Raw genomic sequence first — 25,904 nt, forward strand, 5'->3', positions numbered from 1 at the left:
GGGCTCCTGGGCACAAAAGCCTTTCTGTGTCCCCTTCCCTGCGTTCCAAAGGGCAGGTTCAAACAGTTGCTAATCAGGGAAGGGAGGGGATGCAGAGACAAGGGAGGAGCAGTCAAGAAACAATGGTGCAGCCTTGGGGCAGGGCCCTGGTTCCCCCTCAAGGGATACACATAACAATATCTTTGAGCTGTTTACAGAACTAAAACCCACCCCAAATGGAAGATGTTAGCATTCTTCATTCCAGAGAAGACCACCTGAGGCCAGATTAAAAGAACCAGAAAAGCTCATCAGGAGACCACCTGAGACCAGATCAAAGGAGTGCAGGCCTTACACGCACCCTAATCCTTATCAACAACCTTGCCCTTGAACCATTGCTATAAAACTCCTCACCCGAATCCCGCCCCCCCCACACCGGTTGGGACACACAGTTTTTGTTTGTTTGTTTTTTGCAGTTCGAGGGCCTCTCACTGTTGTGGCCTCTCCCATTGCAGAGCACAGGCTCCGGTCGCGCAGGCTCAGCGCCCATGGCTCACGGGCCCAGCCGCCCCGCGGCACGTGGGATCTTCCCGGACCGGGGCACGAACCCGTGTCCCCTGCATTGGCAGGCGGACTCTCAACCACTGCGCCACCAGGGAAGCCCTCTGTATTTTTTTTTTAACTTAAGAAGTTTTTTTTATATATATAAATTTAGTTATTTATTTTTTGGCTGCATTGGGTCTACCTTGCTGCACATGGCCTTTCTCTCGTTGCGGTGAGCGGGGGCTACTCTTCCTTGCGGTGCGTGGGCTTCTCACTGCGGTGGCTTCTCTTGTTGTGGAGCATGGGCTCTAGGCACGTGGGCTTCAGTAGTTGTGGCTCGTGGGCTCAGTAGTCGTGGTGCACGGGCTTAGTTGCTCCGCAGCATGTGGGATCTTCCTGGGCCAGGGCTCAAACCTGTGTCCCCTGCGTTGGCAGGTGGATTCTTAACCACTGCGCCACCAGGGAAGTCCCTAGTCTGTATTTTTAAAAGGAACACTCACTGCTTCTTCAGCACCCAGAACCATTTCTGCTGATAATAAATGCTCAGAAGTTTGTGTTGACAGTGTTCATTGCAGCACTATTTACAATAGCCAGGACATGGAAGCGACCTAAATGTCCATCGACAGATGAATGGGTAAAGAAGATGTGGCACATATATACAATGGAATATTACTCAGCCATAAAATGGAAAGAAACTGAGTTATCTGCTGTGAGGTGGATGGACCTAGAATCTGTCAAACAGAGTGAAGTAAGTCAGAAAGAGAAAAACAAATACCGTATGCTAAAGCATATATATGGAATTTTAAAAAGCGGTACTGATGAACCCAGTGGCAGGGCAGGGATAAAGACACAGACATAGAGAACAGACTTGAGGGCAAGGCGGGGTAGGGAGGGAGGGGAAGCTGGAATGAAGTGAGAGAGTAACGATGACATATACACACTACCAAATGTAAAACAGACAGCTAGTGAGAAGCAGCCACACAGCACAGGGAGATCAGCTCAGTGCTTTGTGACCACCTAGAGGGGTGGGACAGGGAGGGTGGGAGGGAGACGCAAGAGGGAGGAGATATGGGGATATATGTTTATGTATAGCTGATTCACTTTGTTATAAAGCAGAAACTAACACAACATTGTAAAGCAATTATACTCCAATAAGGATGTGAAAAAATAAAATAAAACTCAAAAAACAAAGTTTGTGTTGAATAAATACAGGGGCGCCCAACGCCTACAGAGCAAGTGCTCTTGTGAACCTCTTGCCCTTAGAGATGGAGAAACCGAGGTAGAGAATTCACGCCCTTCCTGGGAGCCCACAGCTGAGGTGGGCAGAGGGGGATTGGAACCCAGGACGTGATGTTCGGGGACCCTGGCTCCTTGCCATCCTTCAATCCAACCCCTAATTAACAAACCTGAAAGTGGCCATCACCTGTGTGGGGCTAGCTGCACAGAAGTGGGAAGCAGTACAGAAGAGGGGCACGCTGGGTGTCACGGGCCCAGGTTGGAATCCTGACTGTGCCACATGTAAGCTTGGGGACTCTGGGTGAGAGACTGACTTTCCCCAGCCTGTAAAATAGCCTGGCACCTGCTTCAGAAGATTGCTGTGGATAAGCAGTGAGGCCCCATGGGAGAGGTACCAGCAGGTGGACCATTACTAGTAAGCAGTGACTGTGAGTCTAACCCCCTCTGCAATGGTACTGACCCTAAACAAGGTCCTGCACAGACACCTTCTGCATTTCCTCAAACACTGATCCATGTTCTCTTGAAATGCAGCCGCCATGCTGTGAGGAAGCCCACCTATCCTTCAGGAGAGAGGCCACATGGAGGGGACCCAAGTGTCCCAACCAAGCTCCCCATTGAAGGCAGCTGCATGAGAGACCTCAGATGACCTCACATGGAGAGAAGAACCACCCAGTCAATCCCTATAACTTAGAAACAATACATTCTGGGGTTGAAGCCATTCTGTTTCAGGGTGGTTTGTTACACAGCATTAAGGTGGCAGTTTCCTGAGAGGTGGAAGCATGTCTGTTTTGCCCCCTACAGTGTCCTCACTGCCAAGGACATTTCTTGGTAGATAGTAGGTGCTCTATACATATTTGCTGAAGGAAGGGAGGGAGGGAGGGAGGGAGGGAGGAAGGAAAGGATTTTCAGAACTTCGTGTCCTGGACTGACGTCCATGAAATGTAAGGGAAGCCAGTAACTACCCACCAGCCTCTATGTATGTATCTATAGCGTGTGTTCAGGTGGCGGCTGTACATATGTATACAGACACCCCTTGGAAATATGGAGGGTTTGGTTCGAGACCACTGAAGTAAAACGAATATTGCAGTAAGTCAAGTCACACAAGTTTTTTGGTTTCCAAGTGCATGTAAAATCATGTTTACACTATACTGTAGTCTATTTATTAAGTGTGCAATAGCATTATGTCTTAAAAAATGTACATAGCTCAATTAAAAATACTTTAGTGCTGGGGCTTTCCTGGTGGTCCAGTGGCCAAGACTCCACGCTCCCAACGCAGGGGGCCCAGGTTTGATCTGTGGTCAGGGGACTAGATCCCGCATGCATGCTACAACTAAAAGTCCGCATGCTGCAACTAAGAAGTCCATATGCTGCAGCTAAAAAAGGTCCCACATGCCGCAATGATGATCCGGCTTGCCGCAACTAAGACCTGGTGCAGCCAAATAAATAAATTAAATAAATATTAAAAAAGAAAAAACTTTAGTGCTAAACGATGTTGCCCATCATCTGAGCCTTCAGCTAGTTATAAACTTTTGTAATAATAACATCAAAGATCAGTGATCACAGATCACCATAACAAACATAATAATAATGAAAAAGTTTGAAATGTGGCGCGAACTACCAACATGTGACACAGAGACTTGAAGTGAGCAAATGCGATCGGAAATATGGCGCTGATGGGCTTGCTGGATGCAGAGTTGCCACACTTGTAAACATCGCAGTATCTGCTGAAGTGCAATACAGCAAAGCACAATAACACGAGGTCTGCCTGTAGATACCGCTATCTCATTTCAGAACCAGGGCGTGGGATGCCAGAAGTTTCTTTTTTTTTGCGGTACGCGGGCCTCTCACTGCCGTGGCCTCTCCCGCCGCGGAGCACAGGCTCCGGACGCGCAGGCTCAGCGGCCATGGCTCACAGGCCCAGCTGCTCCGCGGCATGTGGGATCTTCCCGGACCGGGGCACGAACCCGTATCCCCTGCATCGGCAGGCGGACTCTCAACCACTGCGCCACCAGGGAGGCCCCAGAAGTTTCTTGATGGAGGATTGTCCTGCAACCCCATGACTTTTGAACATTTTGCCAGACACGCATGTAGCTGTAAAACATGTTTATAGGTAGCTGAGCCCAGGACATGTTTTGTTTATTAACCGTGGAGTTGGAGGTTGCACGTGGAGCCCAAGGCTGCATATTGGTATGTGGACAGGATGCTCCCTTGTGACCACAGGGAAGGTGCATGGGTATCCAGAGCTGAGGGTGAAATGCTGGAAACTCCCTGGATGCCCCGCCATCCACGGGCTCTGCCATTGGGCAGGAGATAGCGTAAACTAAAGGACCACTTCCAACATCCTTCCAGCCTCTATCACCAAGGTTACCTGTGGCCTCTGCCATCAGACTGAGAGCCCTATGGGGTGGGGACTGAGGCCGGGCCACTCCTAAGCTGGTCCCCTGGCACAAAAAAAGGAGCCTTGGTAAATTTTTAAAAACTGTATTATGGAATTTAAATTTAACAACATGCAGAAAAGTAGACAGACTAGTACAATAAAGGCCCACATACCCATTGTTGTTTTCAATGCTTTACCAGTCTTGGGCATCTATACCTCATCCAGTCTTCCTCATTAAATCTGTAAACATTTCATGGTGCTCCTCCGACTGATGAGAATATTTAAAAATAAATAACAAACCCCATGCTGTTACTAGATCTAAATATTAACAGTAATCTATGAATATTACATAATACCCAGCCTAAATTATAATTTCCTGGAGAGTCTTAAAGCTGTGTTTTTTCTTTGAACCACGACCAACACATCCTCATGTAAAGGTGAAAATCCACTGGTCCGTGCCCCAGAGCCCACACATAACAGCACCCTTTGCTGTGGGTTGTTTTTTTTTTTTTGGACACACCACGTGGCACGCAGGATCTTAGTTCCCCGACCAGGGATTGAACCCGTGTCCCCTGCAGTGGAAGCTCAGAGTGCTAACCACTGGACCGCCAGGGAATTTCCAGCACCTTTTGCTTTGTGCATGATGATGGCTAATACTCACTACATGTGTATGTGTGCCAGGAGCTACGTTTTTTAAATAACAGCTTTACTGAGCTATAAATCGCATACTATAAAATTCACCCATTTAAAGTATACAGTTCAAAGAGAGTAAATCCTAAGCGTTCTCATCATAGGAAAAAGAAAAATTTTTTTCTATTTCTTTAATTTTGTATGTCTGTGAGATGCTGGATGTTCACTAAACTTATTGTGACAGTCACTTCATGATGTATGTAAATCCAATCATTCTGGTGTACATCTTCAGTTTATACAGGGCTGCATGTCAATTATATCCCAATAAAACTGGAAGAAAAATAAAGTACACAACTCAATGGTTTTGAGTGGCTTGGAGATCAGTGACTTCCAAATTGGAATGGATTCAGAGCTCTGCACCCATCCCTACTGTCAGTTTAGAATATTTTCATCACCCAGTTAAGCAATCACTGCAAGGAAGGTCTCCACTCACTCAGCCCTGTATGGAATGTACTTCACCCGATGACTCAGAGGACACATGACTCTGTGGGTAAGTGCACACCCTCTGGCCACGGGCTGCTGATTTCAGCTTCCCACACTCAATAGCTGTGTGATCCTGGGCAAGTGACTTCACCTCTCTGAGGGTTAAAACAACGCCTGGCCAAAGAACCACATATTGTAGGAAATGTCCAGAAAAGGCAAGTCCATAGAGACAGAAAGCAGATTGGTGGTTGCCAAGGGCTGCGGCACTTAAAAGGGAATGCGGAGGCTTTTCTTTCAGTGGCCATGAGGAAGGGGCCTTATCTGGAGCTTGTGGGCGATAAGACTGTGGATCTCCTGCTCTAGCTGAGCTGCGAAATAAACCTTATTCAGCAAACCCAGCCTCCCCGACCCAAGAGGGTTGTCCCATCCAGGCGTCTATTTCTGGCTGGGCTCAAATAAACACATGGAGGCGACCCAAGGGACCCAGCCCCATCTGGGTTGGTTCAGTCCAGGCATATAGCTGGACAAGCCTGAGCCTCTTCTGGAAAGATAATGCTCATGCGATCTTAATGGGCTCTGAGCGTTTCAGGGACTTATAAATCCAAAGCAAGGATGTTGCTGTAGGTTACTCCTGTGCCACATCTGTATAGCTTCTGGCAGCTTCCCAGGTTCAAGCAGGCCCCACCCTGCTTGACTCAGCCCCATTGTTCTCTTAATGGCCCCTGGGTTCCAGGCTCTGACCAGGAACACAGATCCTGGGCCAAGACATCTGTGCACATGCTGGCTGTAACCTGTCTGTGTGCTAAGCCAGAAGCACTGACCAGGAGATTGTTCAGTCCATTCAGTAAATACGCATTAAATGCTGTATTCATTCTGTAGGGCTGCTATAACCACATACCGCAAACTGGGTGGCTTCAAACAATAGGAAATTATTCTCTCACCTTCCTGGAGGCCCGATGCCAATCTCTGTCTCAGTCAATATGGGCGTTCTGTGTGCCACCTGTGCTGGAGTAGGGCCCACCCTATTCCAGTGTGACCTCATCTTAACTAATTACATCTGTAAAGACCCTTTTCCCAGATGTCACATCCTGAGGTACTAGGAATTAGGATTTCAACATCTCTTTTAGGGGGACACAGTTCACAATTCAACTCATAACAAACACACATGATGTGCTGATGCTCTCTGGAGCGCTGGGCTATGAGAGCTCTGTCTTCAGAGACCCTAAGTAGTCCCTGTTCTGGGCGTCCTTTTTTTTTTGCGGGACGCGGGCCTCTCACTGTTGTGGCCTCTCCCGTTGCAGAGCACAGGCTCCGGACGCGCAGGCTCAGTGGCCATGGCTCACGGGCCCAGCCGCTCCGTGGCATGTGGGATCCTCCCAGACTGGGGCATGAACCCGTGTCCCCTGCATTGGCAGGCGGACTCTCAACCACTGTGCCACCAGGGAAGCCCCTGGGCGTCCTTGTATCCCCCCTGGTGAGTAGCAGGGGGAAGGTGTTGAAGGGCTTGCTACCTTCTGGTTTGGGTTTGCAAATCCAGGAAGGAGCTTAGTAAACATTTCTTGAATGAATTAGTGTGATTCATTGTTGGCAGCTGGCCAGTTCCTGCTTTGGCCCTGATAAAACAAAAGTTGTAAAGTTCCTTGTCCACCAAGGCCCTTCAAACACAGGGAACAGAGCTGGGTCACCCGAGCTTCTAGATTAAACAGAGCTCAATAGAGTATATCGAGCTACTCCATTCAGCTCCCGGAGGCAGCTGGTGCCTGTTCTGTCCACCGGCAGGGCCCTTTCTGGGTGGAGACCTCCTGGGAGGTAACAAGAGAGGGTGGTTGTGAGCACGGATCTTCTGAATCTTCCCCCAGCACCTAAAGGTCCCCAGGATGTGCAAGGAAAGATGTGCAAGAAACTAGCGCGCAGCTTCCCACCCGTGGGTGCTGTGAGAGCTCCACAGATTTCATCTTCATCCTCCAAGTCAGGTCTGTGAGAAATGTCACCTCTCTTCATTATTTTCTGTGAGTCAATTTGATTTTGACTGAGAACAAGTCCTCATTCCACTAATCTGGCCAGAAATTCAGCTAGTGGTTTCAACGTCAGAGCAATGTGGGTATTTCAGATTCAACGTGGGAACTTCTGTGTGTAGTACCAAAATCCTGGAGGCATCACTCAGACTCCCAGCAGGAGATGGAACACTCATAGGAAGTGACATGAGAGGAGTTAAATAGGATAATTTACCAAGATGTGGGTAGGGTGTAGGGAAAACAATGAGAGACAATACAGCTCCCAGGGGCTGGCAACTGTGCGGAGCTGCTACCACCGCTAAATCAGCCGGGATGGATCTGGGACAATAAATGGCCCAGCTTCACTCTCCCTCCTCTTCCGATTTCTGGATTGTGATCCCACTGACCCAAGCCAACAGGAAGGCATAGGACAGGGGAGCTCACAGATACTGTGTTGGTCAGTTTGGGCTGCCGTCACAAAAATACCCCCGCCTGGGTGGCTTAAACAACAGAAATTTCTTCCTCCCAGTTCTGAAGGCTGAGAAGCCCAAGACCTGCTGATTCAGTTCCTGGTGAGAGCCCACTTCCTGGTTTGCAGATCAATAAAAGTTTGTTAAAGGAATTAGTGCAATTTATTTTGATGGTGGGTCAACTTGCACTTTTTTTTTTTTTTTTTTTTTTTGTGGTACGCGGGCCTCTTACTGTTGTGTCCTCTCCCATTGCGGAGCACAGGCTCCGGACGCGCAGGCTCAGCGGCCATGGCTCACGCGCCCAGCCGCTCCGCGGCATGTGGGACCTTCCCAGACCGGGGCACGAACCCGCGTCCCCTGCATCGGCAGGCGGACTCTCAACCACTGCGCCACCAGGGAAGCCCCAACTTGCACTTTTGCCTTTATAAAAATAAGACGTTGGCAGAGAGAAGACATCTCTCTCATGTCCTTATAAGGGCACCAATCCCATTTACGAAGGCCCCACCGTTACAACCTAATCCCTCCCAAAGGCCCCACCTCCAAATACCAACACGTTGAAGATTAAGGCTTCAACATATGAATTTGTAGGGGACACAAATATTCGGGCCACAGCAGATAACATCAGACAGCCTCCCAGGGCACAGAACAGGGGGAGAACATTGGAGATGAGATTTGGAGGGGCAACAGGAAGAGACCTAGCACATGAGTATTTTATTGAAATGTGAGATACAGTTGCCATCCACGTCTATACTCTGATGTTGTTACACTTTTTCTTTTTTTTTTTTTGGCTATGCTCCATGGCATGTGGGATCTTAGGTCCCCAACCAGGGATTGAATCAGCACCTGCTGTATTGGAAGCACAGAGTCTTAACCACTGGACTGCCTGGGAAGTCCCGGATGGTGTTGTTACACTCGACAGAGAGCCAGGGGTCAGGTCTGAGGTTCCTCTATCCTTCTGCCTTGAATCTCTCCCAAAGAGTTAATTTAGGAAAAGATCCTGGCTAAGGTAAATTATCCTGAGAAGGGGCTGGCCCTGAGAGAATGGAGGAAAAAAAGGAAAGGGAGTAAAAGCCGTCTGATTCTAGGGGTTAGGGCTGGGAATGGAGGCTGGGAGCTGTTATGGGCTGAACTGTGTCTCCACAAAAATTCCTAGGTTGAGGTCCTAACCCCCCAGAACCTCAGAATGTGATTGTACTTGGAGACAGGATGTTTACAGATGTAATTAAATTAAAATGCGATCATTATGTGGGCCCTAATTCATTATGACTGGTGTCCTTACAAGAAGAGGAATTCTGGACACATACACGTACAGAGGGAGGACGTAGAATCATAGAGAGAAGTGGTCATCTGCCAGCCAAGGAGAGAGGCTCGGAGCAGATCACCCCCTAGGAGCACTCGGAAGGAACCAGCCCTGCCGACACCTTGATCTCAAACTTCAAGCCTCTAGAACTATGAGGTGATAAAGGTCTGTGGTTTAAGCCACCCCATCTGTGGTACTTTGCTATAGCAGCTCTAGCAAACTAATACAGCAGCTTCCAATATAGCCTGAAATAATCTTCACCTCCTGGTATCATACCCTTGTGTAGTTCCCTCCCACATTCAGTCAAGCTGCTCTGTGTGATGGACAGGATATGACAGAAGCAACATTGTGAGACAAGGTAAGGCTCCGTCGTAAAGGGCATTGCAGTTTCTACCTTGGTCTCTTGGGTTTCTCTCCCTGGAGGAATCCAGCCGCCATGCTGTAAGGACACTCAAGCATTGTAAGGACACTCAAGCAGCCCCAAAGAGATCCACATCAAGAGAATGTGACCAGGCTTCCCTGGTGGTGCAATGGTTGAGAGTCTGCCTGCCGCTGCAGGGGACATGGGTTTGTGCCCTGGTCCGGGAAGATCCCACATGCCGCGGAGCGGCTGGGCCCGTGAGCCATGGCCGCTGAGCCTGCGTGTCCAGAGCCTGTGCTCTGCAACGGGAGAGGCCACAGCAGTGAGAGACCTGCGTACCGCAAAAAAAAAAAAAAAGCAATGACTAAGTTGAACCATTTGAGAGTGCCAATATTCAACCATATTTTTCCTACACAAACAGCCATTTCATATGGTCCCACCTAACAGAACTACCTCATCAGTAACATTTTTAGAACAGCGCCTAGCATACAGAAGGCACTCTGTAAGTCTTGGAAAACAAAGACTTCTAGAGTATTTACTACGTGCATCCCTGGGAGCTCACGAATCTATTAAGGCTGCATATACAGAGGTGCAGAGCCTAGACTGTGAGGCTAGACAAGCTCAGGTTCACATGCGGACTCTGCCTCCTGCTGGCCAACCCGGAGCATGTTAGTTAACTCCCTAGGGCTCAGTCTTCTCCATAAAATGGGGCTAACCATAGCCCCTGCATGACGGGCGCCTGGAAGGGCCCCTGCCATGGTAAGCGCTAAGTGCCTCCCGCTACTGTCAGTGGATCTGGTGGATTCAAGCTGCTGCAGAGTCTTTGACGCTCCTTCCCTGACTCTGGGTGGGCCTGTGACTGCCTTGGCCAATCACATATGGCAGAAGTGACACTGTCATTTCTGGACCAGGACTTAAGGGTCCGCCAGTTCCCACCTCCTGCCTCTGTAACATTCTCTCCGCGTTGCCACCTCTAGCTGCCTAGATTTAGCTTTTTTTATATTTAGGTCTCCGATGAGCCCTTCTTCTTTTTTATTTTTATTATTATTATTTTTTTTGCAGTACGCGGGCCTCTCACTGCTGTGTCCTCTTCCGTTGCGGAGCACAGGCTCCGGACGCGCAGGCTCGGCGGCCATGGCTCACGGGCCCAGCCGCTCCGTGGTATGTGGGATCCTCCCGGACCGGGGCACGAACCCGTGTCCCCTGCATCGGCAGGCGGGCTCTCAACCACTGCGCCACCAGGGAAGCCCCCTAGAGCCCTTCTTCTTCTTTCTTGTTGGCAACCACTTTATTGAGATAATATTCAAATACCATACAATTCTCCCATTTAAAGTGTACGGCAGCTTTTAGTATATTCACAGAGTTGGGCAACCATCACAATTAATTTTAGAAAAGTTTTATCACCCCCAAAAGAAACCCTGCACCCCTTAGCCATCCCCACCCCCCGTCTTCCCACCCTCCCCGCCCCCTCCCTCCCACTCATCTACTTTCTGTCTCAGTGGATTTACCTACTCTGCATGTTGCATATAAATGAATCACACAGTAAGTAGCTCTTTGTGACTGGCTTCTTTCATTCAGTGTCATAGTTTCAAGGCTCATCCATGTTGCAGCGCGTGTTCGTATGTCACTGATTTCTTTTTACAGCCGACTCATATTCCACGGCATGGATATGCCTCGTTTTATTTATCAGTTCATCAGTTGCTAGACATTTGGGTTGTTTCCACTTTGGGGAATTATGAAGAATGCTGCTATGAACATGCACGTCCAAATCCCTGTGTGGACCTAAGTTTTCACTTCCCTCTGGTATTTCCTAGGAGTGGAATCGCTGGGTCATGTGATAACTAACTCTGTGTTTAACACTTTTTTTTTTTTTTTTTTTTTTGCGGTATGCAGGCCTCTCACCGTTGTGGCCTCTCCCGTTGCGGACGTGCAGTCCCAGCGGCCACGGCTCACGGGCCCAGCTGCTCCGCGGCATGTGGGATCTTCCCGGACCAGGGCACGAACCCGCGTCCCCCGCATCGGCAGGCGGACTCTCAACCACTGCGCCACCAGGGAAGCCCCTGTGTTTAACACTTTGAGGAACTGCAGACTGGCTTCCAAGCAGCTGCCTCATTTTCCACTCCCCCCAGCAGCGTGTGAGCGCTTTGATTTCTCCACATCCACCCCAACACTCACTACTGTCTGTCTTGTTGACCGCAGTGGGCGTGCCATGCTAGCCCAGTGAAGCCTACACTTTTGAACCTACCCAGACTCCCTCCAGCTCCTGCTTCTGACTGGGCTCCATGAACCTCAGTTTCCCCATCCTTGTAATGGGGTGGAGAATCCCTTCTTCAGGGGTTGCTTCTTTTTCAGTCCATCTCTCCTCCAGCTCTCCCCTGGGCTCCCAGAAATGGTCTTTTCACGCTGGGTCTCCAGTGTGTCCTGACCCGCTGTGTCCTCTCCCCTCCTCTGTTCCCCTGACCAGGCACCTGTGGTTTCCCTGTGGCTGTCCCACTGCCTGCAGCTCAGGAGACCCCCAAGGCCCCTACAGAAGCCCTGGATTGTGAGGCCCCCGCTCTTCCTCATCTGGCTTCCATCTCACCCCCTCAGGCTCCCCATCTCTCCCTCCACTGGCCCCCTTAAATGTCAGGGCTCTGTGGGCCTCTCCTCCACTCTCCGCCTCCTCTTCCTCCTATATTCCAGGGCCCCTCACTTTATTAATCTGACCCCTATGGGAAATCCGAACACTCTTGGGCCCTCCTCAAGGGTCTCACATTCAACGTGGGTTCCCAGTGAGGTCAGCTGACTCTTACCACCTGAAACATGTATTACGCTCCCTCCCCTGAGATGTACAAGAAATGCCTTGCTCGCTGCTTTAGTCTCCAAAAAGCAAACTAAAGCTGCCCCTGAGCCCCTCTTCTCGCTGGGCTGGTGACAACTCTGTCCCAATCCTTATCACACAGCCTGTCCAGCTCAGGCCCTGCCTGGGGTCCTGCGCAGAGGAGGACTCAAGCTTCCGCCTCTGGTCAGCTCAGGCAGCTCAGCCAGAGCCCCAGGCCGGTCTCAAAGCCAGCAGGCAAGCTGCGCAGGGACTGGAGCCAGGGCTACTGGGGAGGAGAAACCAGCTGAGGACAGAGGTACCCACCCAGGGTCACCTCCACGGTGTGCGACTCGTGCAGTTGCACAGGGTCCCTGCTCTGCTCTAGCCGTCTAGAAAGTCTCCAGAAGCGAGTGCAAGGCAGCCCGGGTTTTCATTTTGCACTGGGCTCTGCCAATCAGGTAGCCTAGTCTGGCTGCCACCTCTGTCCTCCAGTCTCAAGAGCTCCCTCTCCTGGCCTCTCATGAGCCTACACAACTGAAAAGCCACAGGAAATAATGAACCAAAGCTGGTGCTTCTGGGGTCCCCGACTCAAGCCAGGCACTGGTTTCAGCGCTTATATCCTGGTCCACAATTCCTTACTGACCATTTTCATGAAGATTGCTGGCAAACCCCAACCTGAGTTGAATTCACTTGGGGACAAAATCTGAACCAACGTGCAGCTATTCGCAGACTTGACTTATTTTGGAGCAAACGCCCATGTGTTCTGCTTGCAGAAACAATAATGTTTGATGATGGGATGCTGCCCAGACCCCGCCGGGGGAGTTGTATAATATATAATATAACCTGTGCACCGCATGACGGTGTCAAAACACCGGTTCTGCGGCATGTCTGGTCCACAGAGTTTCAGATATTAGACTGTAGGCCTATCTTCACTCATTTGGTCCTTGTGATCTCCCATGAGGAAGGTACTTTTTGATGCCAATTTAACAGAAGAGGTTAAGAAACTTGCTTTGGGTCACACAGCTAGGAAAGATGTGGAGCCTGGATTTGAAACCGGTGTGGTTCAGGAATCTGTACTCATAATTACGATCCTGGATTTTTCCACTGTGTCCTGAGAAAGGGGTACTCAGCTGCACACTCCCAGTGCAGTGACTCAGGGGCTTTGACATGCCCTGCCTCCTGGGGCCTCTGTGATTTCTGCGTCACAGAGATAGGGATGAAAAGATGTCTCTGGAAGCCCAGAGGTGTGGGTCCCACCCTGCTGAGCCCACCTCAGAGCTGTGGCCCTGGGAGGTCCTGCCTCTGGGGCGCTGTGAGGGTAAAGGTGCCCCATACTTGAGGAACTGCCCCTTCCCCCCAAAGTCTCCTCCCCAACTTGGGGAGTCGTTTCCTCTCTGCTCTCTGCTTCTACCCCCCACCCCAGGCCCCTTCAGGGGTGATAATCGCCTCAGGCAGCTCAGACTATTAAAAGCAAAAGTGAGAAAGCAAGCTTCCCTCCAGGGAACATTAGCTTAAGAAAATTCTAGTCCCTGGGGCGGGGGAGGGGGGTGGATAAAGTGAGACCTAAACCTTCTTCCTGAGTTTTCTCTGACAGCAAAATTAGCCTTTGCACTGGCCACTCCCTGTGCCTGGGTCCTCCTGCCCCGATGCCCACGTGGGCATCTTGCCCTCACCTCCTCCAGGTCTCAGCCCAAATGTCCCCCTGACCCCCGCGCCCCAAACTACTTCCCTACTTGCTTTTGCTCCAAAGCATTTGTCACCTTCCATCTTTCTCTAGAACATAATGACTTACTACTTTTTGGTCGCGATCTTGCTCTCTGGACTGTGAGCCTGACAAGGACGGGCTGCTGCGCGTGTTCGTGCGGTCAGCAGAGCGTGAGACACACAGTAGGAAGTCAGTGGGCACCAGCTGAATGGATCAGCGCAGCGAGTTACCCTGTCCATCACGCCGCCGCCCGGGATCTCACATGTCCCCCTCTGACTTGGTGGCATCTCCTTCTCGGGCAGCTAACTCCTCCTCCTCGCGCCTTACCCATGTCCCCACCCTGCCTCCTGCCCCCGGGGCTGCCTCTCCACTGCCCGGTGTGAGGGTCACCCAGAACCGGAATCACGGGTAGCCTTGGCTGTGCCCTCCCGCCCCAGACACTGGGTCCCCAAATCCCTGTCAGGGTCGGGCCCGCGCTGTGCCACAATCAATGCACTCAAGGCCACAGCAGCAAATGTGGTGCCCCATCCTCCTGAGGCCCTTGCTTTTCTCAGGGGGAAGTGAAGAAAAATGTTATTTTTCTAGTCAAAACCATTCAGATATGTAATGGAGTTGAGGGGGACATTTGCATGAAAGGTTCATGAATGAAGTGTTGAGGCCTCACAGTAAACTGGCCATGGACGGATCCGCTTTGAGCTCAGTCCCCCCCCGGGGGTCTCTGATTTCTCCCCTCCAGCCGCTAGAACCACCAAGGTCCCAGGCATTCATATCTCCCCCTCCTCCTTCCCCACCACCTTAGAAAGAAGCCCAAGTCTTTGGGTTTCCGGGTGGGTGGTGCCACCCTTCAAAGAGCACTGATTTTTTAAGGCTTGAAAGCGACTGACCTTCATGCTCAGTTGACCCACAGCTGACAGAAGGTTCCAGAGGGCAGGAGGGGCTGGCTTGGGGTCACACAGCCAGAGGCCCACGTCCCGCCCCAGCGTCAGCGGCCCTGACAGCGCCCTGCTCCCCAGCAGGCCAGCGCCTTCCTGATCACAGCCACCACGTGCTGGGGCTGAGCCGGAGCCTGCCTGCACCGAGGAGTCAGGAGTAGGCGGGACAGGGGCGGGGTGTGAGGGGAGCACGGACCCCAGACCCCGGAAGGCCATCTGGCCGCCGTCCCCTCCTACCTGCCTTGAGCCTTCTGGGCCAGCCTGCTCGGGGCTGTCCAGCTGCGGGCCCCGGGGGGCGACGGCGCTCATGTCCCACAGAGCGCCGGGTGGCGTGGCTGCCAGGGGTCCCTGCAGGGAGAGCGTGGCTGCCTTGGCGAGGGGACTGGGGCGGGGTGGTGTTGGATTCTTAGGCTCTGCTCTGAGCTCCCGCCCAGAACCCCTACTAGCCCGGGGGCTGAGAACAGCCACTCTGCACTCACTCCCGAGAGCCCACGCTGGCCGCCAAGCTCCTGCGGAAGGGAAGGGCCGTGAGCGGCTGACTGCAGAGGACAGTCTCTTCCAGGGAGCAGGTTTGGACGACGACAGGGGTGAAGGGTGGGGTGTGTGCAAAAGAAGCCGGGGAAAGGGGCCTGGGTCCCAGGTGGAACCCCACACTGCCCAGGCAAGAGGCCTGACCCTGGACCTGGTGGGTACACGGCTAGACTCTGCCCCTTAAAGTGGGGGCCAGGGTGGGCTACAGTCTCCAGAGGGACAGGGACTGGAGGCCAGACATCTGGGCTCCCCAGTGGCAGGCGGTGGTGTCTGGATCCCCCAGGAACACCGTGGGACTCAGCCGGTTGCCCGGGGTACTAAAGGCCAGAAAGCGGTACCCCGTGAACCGCCCAGGCAAGAGAGGAGGTGGGAGATGGGGCGAGCCCCTTAACAAGACCGGTGCCGGGGGACGGGGGCAAATGCCAGGCGCAAGAGCTCAAAATGACGCCAGGCTCCTCCTCGGGAGGTGCGGAGGGCCACGCCCGTTGTCTGGGCCTCGTCTGGGGCGGGGGAGGCGGCCTCCGCACCGGGCGACTGCGGTGGGAACGCTGCGGGCTGTGAAATCAGGCTGGGAGGACGGGACCCACCCGCACCCACGGCTACCTCTTCGACTCCCAGCTGGGGCACAAACCCGGGTCCAGATTCAGAGCCAGGGGCCTGGACAGTGGGGCCCAGCAGGGCTCCAAGGCCCCCAGACCCGAGTGGGCTCCTCATCAGGGGCTGCCAGCTCGGGGTGGGGTGGGGTGGGGTGGGGTGGGGGTGGGGGGCGCGCATTTCCGCTCCAGGTCCGTCTTCGATCCTGCCATCCCCGGCTCTGGACTTGTGGTCCCTGCGGGCGCCCTAGCATCTGGCCCGGCCCTGTCTCCCTCTCTCCTCCCTTAGTACCCGCCACCCCCGACATCTGTTCTCCCTTCTGCTCTGGGGACCTTAGGACTGGAGGGGAATGCGGGGCCTCTGATTCCCGGACCCTGAGGCCTAGGATGGCAGTGGAGGGTGGGGTGGGCAGAGGTTATCAGAAATGCAAGCACAGGGTCCTCCCATCGTGAGTCCCAAGGGGAAACCAGGGGTCTGACTTCCCAGCCCAGGCTTCCAGCCCCCAGGCATCCCCGTCCCCATCAGGTCCCTCAGCACAGCTCCTGGGGCTTTGAACCTGGGTGAGAAAGGGTTAAGGGCGGGTGGAGGCTAGGGCTGGGTGGCAGGGAGGCCTAGTTGTTTGGGTTGTTTGGTGATAATCCCTCTCCGTGCCCTGGGCGTGGAGAACATGGTTAGGGCCCCACGTGGGAAAGGGCCTCCACTCTGATCCCCAGTCCCCAAGGGCCTGGCCTCCTGCTTCTGCTCCCCGCCCCCTTCCGCCTCCCCCAGGTCAGGCCTGCCGGCCTGCCTGCGCTCCTCCTGCTTCACAGGTGTCTCTGAGCCCCCTGCGCACCTGTCTGTCTCAGCCCCCAGGCTCCCTGGGACCCGGTGCCCCCCACCCTGTGGACTCTGGGTGCCTCCTGGTCTCCCCTTGTGTCCGTCCTCTCTCTCTCCTCGCAGCTCCTTCTCCCTGCCTGGCCCTTGCCCTTCGCTGGCCTCTGCCCCCGACTCTGTCTTTGCCGTCTGTGCCTCTGTCGGCCCCTTTCTCCATTTCTTTGCCACTAAGTCTTCATCTGTCTCTAACTCCCCCTCCCCTGCCCACCCGGCTCCTCCTCTCTCCCCCTTGCCCCCTCTTTGGGTTTCCCCATCTGTCCCCCCTCCCTGCCCTCTCCCCAGGGCCCCCTGCCCCTCGACACTGACACACTGACGGATAGCTCTGGGGTGTTAAGCTACGGATTAGTTCAGGCAAAATTCTCGATTTTGCTTGCGTTCTTTCCCCTTTGGGTTATGTAAACAGTAATTCTCCCCAGATGGAACTATTTTCCTCGCTCTGAAGCAGCCGGGAGGGGTCTGGGGCAGGGCTGGGGGTGGAATGCCGGGGTACCTCGGGGAGCCTGGGGAGCGGGCTGGAGGCTGACCCCCGAGGGCGGCCTGAGGCCCCACGCCCAGACACTCGTCTCCTCTCCAGGTACGTGCCTCTGCCAGAACCATGCCAGTGACCTTTGCCCTCTTGCTCCTCCTGAGCCAGGCCAGCGCAGACCCATGCTACCATCCAGGGGGCCGCCCCCGCTTCTGCCTCCCACCAGTGACCCAGCTGGCCGGCATGGCTGCCTCCTGTCCCCAGGCCTGCATCCCCTCCCCGGGGGCGGATCTCGGCCCCCGGGCCACCTGCAATGGCAGTCTGACCCTAGCTTTGGGTGGCCCCTTCCTCCTGACGTCCGTCAGCCTGCGCTTCTGCACCCCGGGACCCCCAGCCCTGGTCCTGTCTGCCGCCTGGGCCACCGGAGGGCCTTGGAGATCACTGTGGCGCAGACCCGCCTGGCCGGGGGCCTTGGGAGGCCCCGAGACGGTGACCTTCCGAGCCCCACCGGGCCCTAAGGCCAGGGTGGTGGCCAGTCACCTCCGTGTGGAGCTCGGGGGCCAGGCAGAGCTGGCAGCAGCAGGAGTGAGAGGCCGCTGCCAGTGCCATGGCCACGCAGCCCGCTGTGCTGCCCGTGACCGGCCGCCCCGCTGCCGCTGCCGCCACCACACCACCGGCCCAGGCTGTGAGAGCTGCCGCCCATCCCACCGCGACTGGCCCTGGCGGCCTGCCACGCCCCGGCACCCTCACCCTTGCTTGCGTGAGTCCTGGGCCCACCCTGACCCGCCAGCTAGCCACACGGCTCAAGCAGCTGGGCCCTTCTCCCTGAGGGGCAGGATGTTCTCCCCTCCCCAGAGCTGCATGCTCCTTGCTTCTCCCCATACTGTCCTCCAGCCAGGCCCCCTCTTCACTTCCGCCCACTCCCTCCCCACCACCTGTGCTGCCCCCAGACTTCCAGCTGCTTACATGCCCATTAGGGGGCTCCAGCGTCTCCCTGACACTTGATCATGGTGATGGTGATACGGATAACATTTCCTGAGCTCCCAGCCCAGGGCCTGGCTTGGTGCAGGTGCTCAGGTGGTATTTACTGAGTGGCTGTAGGAAAACAGGGCAACTGGACATTTTTGGAATCATCAAATCAACCACAGGGGGTAAGGATTTATTCATTAGACACATATTTATCCAGCAACTACTATGTGCAGGGCAGGTATTGCATCAGGCCCATTTTACAGATGAGGAGACTGAGGCGAGAGCTGGGAAGTCCCTTGGGCAAGGACATGCAGCTGGAAAGTGGCAGGGCTGGAATCTGAGCTCAGGAGGATAAGCCCAAGGGTCTTAGCTTGTCCTTGCCAGCCACCTTTACGTGCTGTCACACTAGATGTTCTCGGGCAGCAGACACGGGCATGGCCTCAGCAGCCAGCCAGACTGCCTGGGCTCAAATCCCAGCTTCTCTGCTTCCTGGCTGTGTGAACCCCAACAAATGACCAAACCTCTCTTTGCCTCCATTGGCTCACCTGTAATGTGAGGATAGTAACAGCCCTTCCTTTACAGGCTGTAGTGAAAATTCAATGCATTAAAATACATAAAGTCCTTAGAATAAAGCCTGATACAGGACCTGGCACGGAGGAAGAGTTATCTGATTCCGCCAATGTTACCATTGCCCAGACGAGGAGGGTGAGGCCCAAGGGGACGTGTCACTTGCCCTACGTCTCACTGTCAGCAAGGGGCAGTGCTGGGACTGGACTCAGAGAAGTCTTCCGAGAGGCTGGGCCATCCACCAGCCTTCCAGTTGGACCAGAGCTCCCCAGGCCCCACTCAATGCCCTCCCCCATCCTCAGGGCTTCCGAACTGGCCTCCAGAGTCTGGGCCCTTCCCCATCCCTCCAGCGGCTCTCCTCAGAGACAGCCCTCCTCATCCCACCTCCAGCCTGCAGCCTTGCTAGAGGGTCTGAGTGTGTTACATGGCCTTGCTAACTCCACTCCATGGATAGATACACACCGCACACACACGCACACACACACACACACCCTCCATTCTCTCGCTCCTGGACCTCCCTCTCTCTCCACCTCGCACATCCTTGGCCCCTCCCCCTCTCCGTCTTCCTGCAACATCAAGTGGACGAACTCACAGACCATCCAGCTGTCCCCTGCTCCCCACTCTGTCCTTATCACACTTGGGTCCCCTTTGACCTGCTGTTCTCATCATCCCAGGCCTCTGTCCAGTTGGCCCATTCCTACCAGTAAGATCTGATGCCCCTACAGGGGAGTGAGGGAGGGGAGAATCACGTGGCCTGAGGGTGGGGTGGGGTCCATCCTGGGGGAGGACAGGGCCTGGGAGCTGGGGAGGCTGTCCCTCTGTGGATCACCACATCCCCTCAGGCTGAGCTGAGCAGCCGACCCTCCGAACCTGGGTAACAGACCAACAGTGTTGTGATGGAGAAGGGTCTGGGCAGACAGGGCGAGACTAACTCCTGTGGCGGAGCTGTGGGCTTTATAGACACAGTGGCCTGAACCCTTCCCCCAGTCCAAGTTTTCTAGTGGGGAGTGAGGTGAAGTGATCATTCTCAGGTCAGAAAGAATCCAAAGCCCAACTCTACCGACTGATAATCTCAAGAGCGCTGCCATCCCTAACGCCTACAAAAACCCTTGAGAGAGGAACTGAGATCCCCACTGGATGGGAGGAAACTGAGGCTCAGAGAGGGGGAGTCATTTTCCCAAGAACACACAGCTGTCTCAGCTCCCTGACCTTCCCGCTGCTCCTTGGGGCCCTCAGGACCTGCTAGTCCAGGCCTCTCAAACCTCTTGGAGTCAAAAATTCCTTACATCTCTCCAAAGAGTGGTCCATGAACTCCCTGCATCAGCATCTCACTTTGGGATGCTTGCTAGACATACAGGCCCCTGGACCCACAGAAGCCCTGGGATGGGCCCTGGAATCTGTGTTGCTCTTTTTAAACATTTCCCACGTAATCTGGATAAGCGGTAAGGTTTGAGAGCCACTGCTTTTGAAAATCTGATCAACACTCCCCAGCAAAATGTACATGGTAAGTGGTCCTCATGTGAGCTGTATGAGAAGCACTGGAGTGAGCCTGGGTTGCAATCCTGCCTCTGACCACCCCTCAGCCGAGTTTCTTTGGGCAGGTGACCGTGCCTCTCTGCCTCAGTGTTCACATCTGTAAAATGGGGATGATGACAGCCCCAGTCTCACAGAGCTGCTGTGAGAAGGAAACATGCCAAGCACTCAGCACATGGCACCTGGCACGTGGATGTGCTAAATGGGCAAGGGCATGCTCTGTGTCAGGTACGGAGTTAAGTAAGCACTTTTTACGTAGGTGGTTGCATTTAAAGATCATGAAGTAGACACTATAAATGCTATTTTACAGCAAGGGAGACTGAGCTACAGAAAGGAGTCGGCACTTGCCCACGGAAACAGTGAGACACTTACACGCGGGGCTCTGATTCCACAGCCTAGGCCCAGAGCCGCCACTCTTCTTTACACCCCCTGGTTTTACACAGACATCCAGCATATTCATCACTCCTCTCGGGCTCATCCAGCTCCAGTCCAGTGCACCCATTTTAAAGATGACAGTGAAGAGCTTCTAGGACCCTCACTTACCTAGGGACCCCCGGGCAGTCTCTTTCCTGAGGGCAGTGGGGAGAAAGCTGGGAAAGGGGAACAGAGAGCCGGGCCTGATGTGCTGTGACTCCATCCCGTTCCTAGCCTGTTCCTGCAACCAGCACGCGAGACGCTGTAGGTTCAACTCTGAGCTGTTCAGGCTGTCGGGCGGCCGGAGTGGGGGTGTTTGTGAGCGGTGCCGCCACCACACGGCCGGGCGGCACTGCCACTACTGCCAGCCGGGGTTCTGGAGGGACCCTAGCCAGCCTGTCAGCAGCCGCAAGGCCTGCAGGGGTGAGTGCAGCCTGAAGCCCGGCCTGGAGGGAAAGGAGGCCGGCAGGTCTGAGCGGGGAGGGGCCGGGGGCCCGGGTCCTGGGTCTGAGGGCGGAGGGGCCGGGGGTCTGGACTCCTGGGTCTGAGGGCGGAGGGGCCGGGGGTCTGGACTCCTGGGTCTGAGGGAGGAGGGGCCGGGGGCCTGGATCCTGGGTCTGAGGGAGGAGGGGCTGGAGGCCTGGATCCTGGATCTGAGGGAGGAGGGGCCGGGGGTCTGGACTCCTGGGTCTGAGGGGGGAGGGGCTGGAGGCCTGGATCCTGGGTCTGAGGGAGGAGGGTCCAGGGGTCTGGACTCCTGGGTCTGAGGGAGGAGGGGCCGGGGGCCTGGATCCTGGTTCTGAGGGAGGAGGGTCCGGGGGCCTGGATCCTGGGTCTGAGGGGGGAGGGGCTGGGGGTCTGGACTCCTGGGTCTGAGGGAGGAGGGTCCGGGGGCCTGGATCCTGGGTCTGAGGGGGGAGGGGCTGGAGGCCTGGATCCTGGGTCTGAGGGAGGAGGGGCTGGGGGTCTGGACTCCTGGGTCTGACCGGGGAGGGGCTGGAGGCCTGGATCCTGGGTCTGAGGGAGGAGGGTCCAGGGGTCTGGACTCCTGGGTCTGAGGGAGGAGGGGCCGGGGGCCTGGATCCTGGGTCTGAGGGGGGAGGGGCTGGAGGCCTGGATCCTGGGTCTGAGGGAGGAGGGGCTGGGGGTCTGGATCCTGGGTCTGAGGGGGGAGGGGCTGGAGGCCTGGATCCTGGGTCTGAAGGAGGAGGGGCCAGGGGTCTGGACTCCTGGGTCTGAGGAGCGAGGGGCTGGGGGCCTGGATCCTGGGTCTGAGGAGGAGTGGCCAGGGAATTCCAGTCTCCTCAGTCCTTGGGGAGGAAGAGGCTGGGAGCCTGCACCGCACATCCCCAGCTCCTCTCCTCATGTAGCCTGCCAGTGCCATCCTATCGGGGCGACAGGTGGTACCTGCAACCAGACCAGTGGGCAGTGCTCCTGCAAGTTAGGGGTCACTGGCCTGACATGCAGCCGCTGTGGTCCCGGCTACCAGCAGAGCCGCTCCCCAAGGATGCCCTGCCAGCGTGAGTCCTGAGGGACAGGGCCCAAGTCTGAAGGGGGGTGGGAAGGAGACATCCCAGATCTCCAGGGGGCAGGTGTTGTGAGGACCTGGTCCATAGGAGACGGACGCTAGAGAGTGGAGGCCGGACTCTGAGTCCTTAGGGAGGTGAAGACTGAAAGTCCAGTCTCCTCCATCTTAGGGACGAAGAGGGTGGGAGCCTGGAGTCCTGGGTCTGAGGGAGGAAGGGGCTGGGGACCTGGACTTCTGAGTCTTAAGAAAGTGGCTAGGGACCAGGACTCCAGGTCCTGGGGGGAGAAAGGCAAAGTGTGCTTCCACTCTTGGGCCTCAGGGGAATAGACATTTGGGGTCTGGATGCCTGGCTTCCTCGGGGGGAGCGGGCTGCGGATGGGAGGCACTAAGGCCCTGTCTCTCCTCTGCTCTTTCACAGGAATTCCAGAGGCAACCACCACCCTTGCTACAACCCCTCATGCTTACAGCTCGGGTAAGACTGGCTGGCCTAGAAACCCCTGGCAGCAAGAGGGATCAGGGATGGGCTGACTGGGCCGCCAGGTGGGGATCCAGGGGTGTTCCACCGAGCCCAGTCCCCAAGGGTTCAGGCACCCCAGCTGTCCGTCAAGATGAAATGCAGGGGATGGGCAGGAGCAGAACGCTGTAGTCCAGGCCTCAGGAGCCCACTGCAGACAGCCTGACCCTCCCCAGACTCTCAGTGTCAAAACTACTGCAATGTCTCGGACACCAGGGTACACATGAGCCTTCGGAGGTACTGCCAGCAGGAGTACGGTGAGTGCTGGGGAGGAAAAGGGCCAGCGGCGGCACAGGGGCTCTGATCTGCTGCAAGCCACCCCCTTCTCTGGCCTTCATTTTCCTCAGCTTAAATGGGAAGGGGTGTTGGACTCTGCAGGGCCTTTCCTGATCTAGAACCTAACAGGACAGCAGACAATGGGCAGAAGGGGCAGTGGGGAGGGGGTGCTCCCCACATTCCTAGTCTCCTCTCTCCCCGTGTTATTGGCCTTGCAGAATTTCACCATCTCCTTCAGCCTGACATCTCTGAGGGAGGGAGGTGGCCTCCTGAGGATGGAAGGAGAAAGGGGAACTGGTTGAATGGAAGGGATCCTTGCACCGTCTTGTCTGTCTCAGACCCTCTGCCTCCTATCAGGGTCTGAGATATCGGAGCCCCACTCCCACAGACTCACCCCACAGTTCCCTAATCCACCAGTCCACACCAGCCCCCGACCCCAGGGCCTGTGGCTACAGGCTCTCTTGGACAATCAGTTCAGCCCAGTCCCAGTTACTTCCCTCAATGGTATAGGATCCCAGACCTCTCCTCCCTGAGGCTCAGCATCTGGCCACTAGTGTCCTTGAACTTCAAAGGTGGAGGCTTCTCCCCCCACCTCCCACAGGGATCTTCTGCCCCAAAGACCCAGCTTGTCTGCCAGAGTCCTGCTCCCAGCATGTCTCACCTCACCCCCTCAGAGAGGACACGTCTCTGAATCACCACTAGTATGACCTCGACCCTCAGCTTCCAAGGACTGATCTCCTTGTGGCCCCCAAATTAATCCTAAATGCAGGTCCCTCCCATGGCAATACCCCTGTTTTCCAAGGGCTCTGTCTGCTTCTAATACCTTCTGACCCCTTGGCATTAGAGATCTGGACTTGCCTCTTGGACCTTGTTCCCAGCCCCACCCACTGCAGGGTCCTCCTGGGACCTCTAACCCTTTAAGTAATCCCTGTACCCGCTGCTTCTAATATGACCCCCAAAGCGCCCCATCTGGCATATTCCTGGTGGGCCCCTGGGTTCCTCGCCCTGTCTGGCCTCCTCTCCAGAGGGAACCCCCCCCCCCGCCTTCCCAATCACAATCCTGTGACCCAACCTCTCGCTCCATAAGCCCCGCTCTCCTTGCTTTGACCCATCTCCCCAGAAAGATCTCACTCCTCACAGCACACGGCCCGACCCCCAGACGTCTCACCCTCAAAGGTTCAAGGTCTCTCCCTATTGATGCGATCCCGGAAGCCCACTCTCGGGTCCCGGGTCCCTCCCCACCAGGACTGACCCCACGGGACCCGGAGGCTCCCCACCCCCCCAGGCCTGACATCTCACCTCCCCGCAGTGCTCCGCGCGCAGGTGCTGGCGTCCGAGGCGGCGGGCCCGGCGTGGCAGCGGCTGGCCGTGCGCATCCTGGCTGTATACAAGCAGCCGGCGCGGCCTGTGCGCCGCGGCGGCCAGGACGCCTGGGTGCCCCGCGCCGACCTGGCCTGTGGCTGCTTGCGCCTGCGGCCCGCCACCCACTACCTGCTGCTGGGCAGCGCGGCCACCGGCCCTGACCCCGCGCGCCTAGTCCTCGACCGCCATGGCCTCGCGCTGCCCTGGAGGCCGCGCTGGGCCCGGCCGCTGCGGCGGCTGCAGCAGGAGGAGTACGCCGGAGGCTGCCACGGCCTGCGGCCTTCGACCCCCAGCCCCGAACCCAGGATCTAGAGCCGGAGCCGGGCGGCCTCGAACTCCAAGGAAGGAACTGGAAGCAACCGTGAGAGGAGTCTTCTACCTCGACAGTGCGTCCCCCAGCAAGCCAATCAGACGCCGTGGAGCCCCTGACGTCACTTGCATGTGCCAGCACCGAGGAGGCATGAGGGACTTTTAAATAAAGGCGGCAAACCTCTTGGTCTCTGGCTAGGACACTCGACCTGTGACCTACGCATCTAGTCCCCTCAATAAAGTCTCAACTCATGGGGAAAGTCGGCTACAGACCCCTGACCTGTGCTGGGAGGGTATCTGAGGGGCAAACGAAGAAGGCCACGAGGAATCTGTGGAGCCGAATATGGCTACAGCTCTCTGACAGAATAGCCAATCCAATGAAAAAGCTGGTATGATGTCACTGGGTGCTAGTCCTATTTATGTTGCCTGACGATTGGTTAAAGCCGGTGGGAGGGGATGGTGGCTAGAAAAGGCGGGAAATACACCTGAGGAAAGCACAGCAGTGTCAGATTTCCAGAAAGTTCCAGATTGAGAAACACTTGGTTTCTGATGGCCCCAGGATGGTCTCTGAGAAAAGAATAATGGAACTTTGAGTGACTATCTGAAGAGGGTTCTCATGGGTTCACCTGGTCTTGAAGCACAGCCTAAACCCTTTCCTGAGGGATTAGCCAATTGGGAGCCACAGAGTGCTGTGACGTCACTTGGTGCTAAGTAGAATTCGATTCCACCCAACAGCTAGGTACCTACAGGCCAGAGGGATGGGGTGAAAAAGGCAGGAAGCTTAAGTACTATGGAATGGAAGGCCGTCAGGGCCTATATCTTCCTTGTCACCCTGGCCTCTGCCCCCACAATCAACAAAAAAATTTCAAATTTGGGTGACCTTGGTAGGAGAGAAAGTGAGCTAGTACTTTGAAGGAATCTCAGACAAAGTGATATGACTTAAGGTCCACTGGGGCCTAGAGAGCAACCTATTCTTTCCCTGAGAGAAAAGCAGGCCTCTTAGCCAGTGGGGAGTCAGGCTGGGCCATGATGTCATTGGGTGCTAGGCAGAGAGAACAGACCCTCCCACCAATGTTCTGGGTATGCTCCTGAGGAGACTAAGAAAGGCAGGAAATAGCCTTCAGGAGGTGACTGACCCCCAAGCTACCAATACTATCCTAT

General features: G+C 55.3%; 1 protein-coding gene across 1 annotated transcript; it reads left to right on the top strand.

Annotated features, from left to right (window-relative positions):
* Positions 1–17,400: 17,400 nt before the first annotated feature.
* On the top strand, positions 17,401–24,746 carry NTN5 (netrin 5). The gene is made up of 6 exons (XM_060084159.1): positions 17,401–18,031; positions 20,989–21,177; positions 22,125–22,274; positions 22,701–22,754; positions 22,973–23,053; positions 24,382–24,746. The coding sequence occupies exons 1-6, from the start codon at positions 17,401–17,403 to the stop codon at positions 24,744–24,746; spliced, it is 1,470 nt and encodes a 489-aa protein (XP_059940142.1).
* The last annotated feature ends 1,158 nt before the right edge of the window (positions 24,747–25,904 follow it).

Source organism: Mesoplodon densirostris, chromosome 19 (assembly GCF_025265405.1).
Source record: "Mesoplodon densirostris isolate mMesDen1 chromosome 19, mMesDen1 primary haplotype, whole genome shotgun sequence".
Classification (NCBI taxonomy): domain Eukaryota; kingdom Metazoa; phylum Chordata; class Mammalia; order Artiodactyla; family Ziphiidae; genus Mesoplodon; species Mesoplodon densirostris.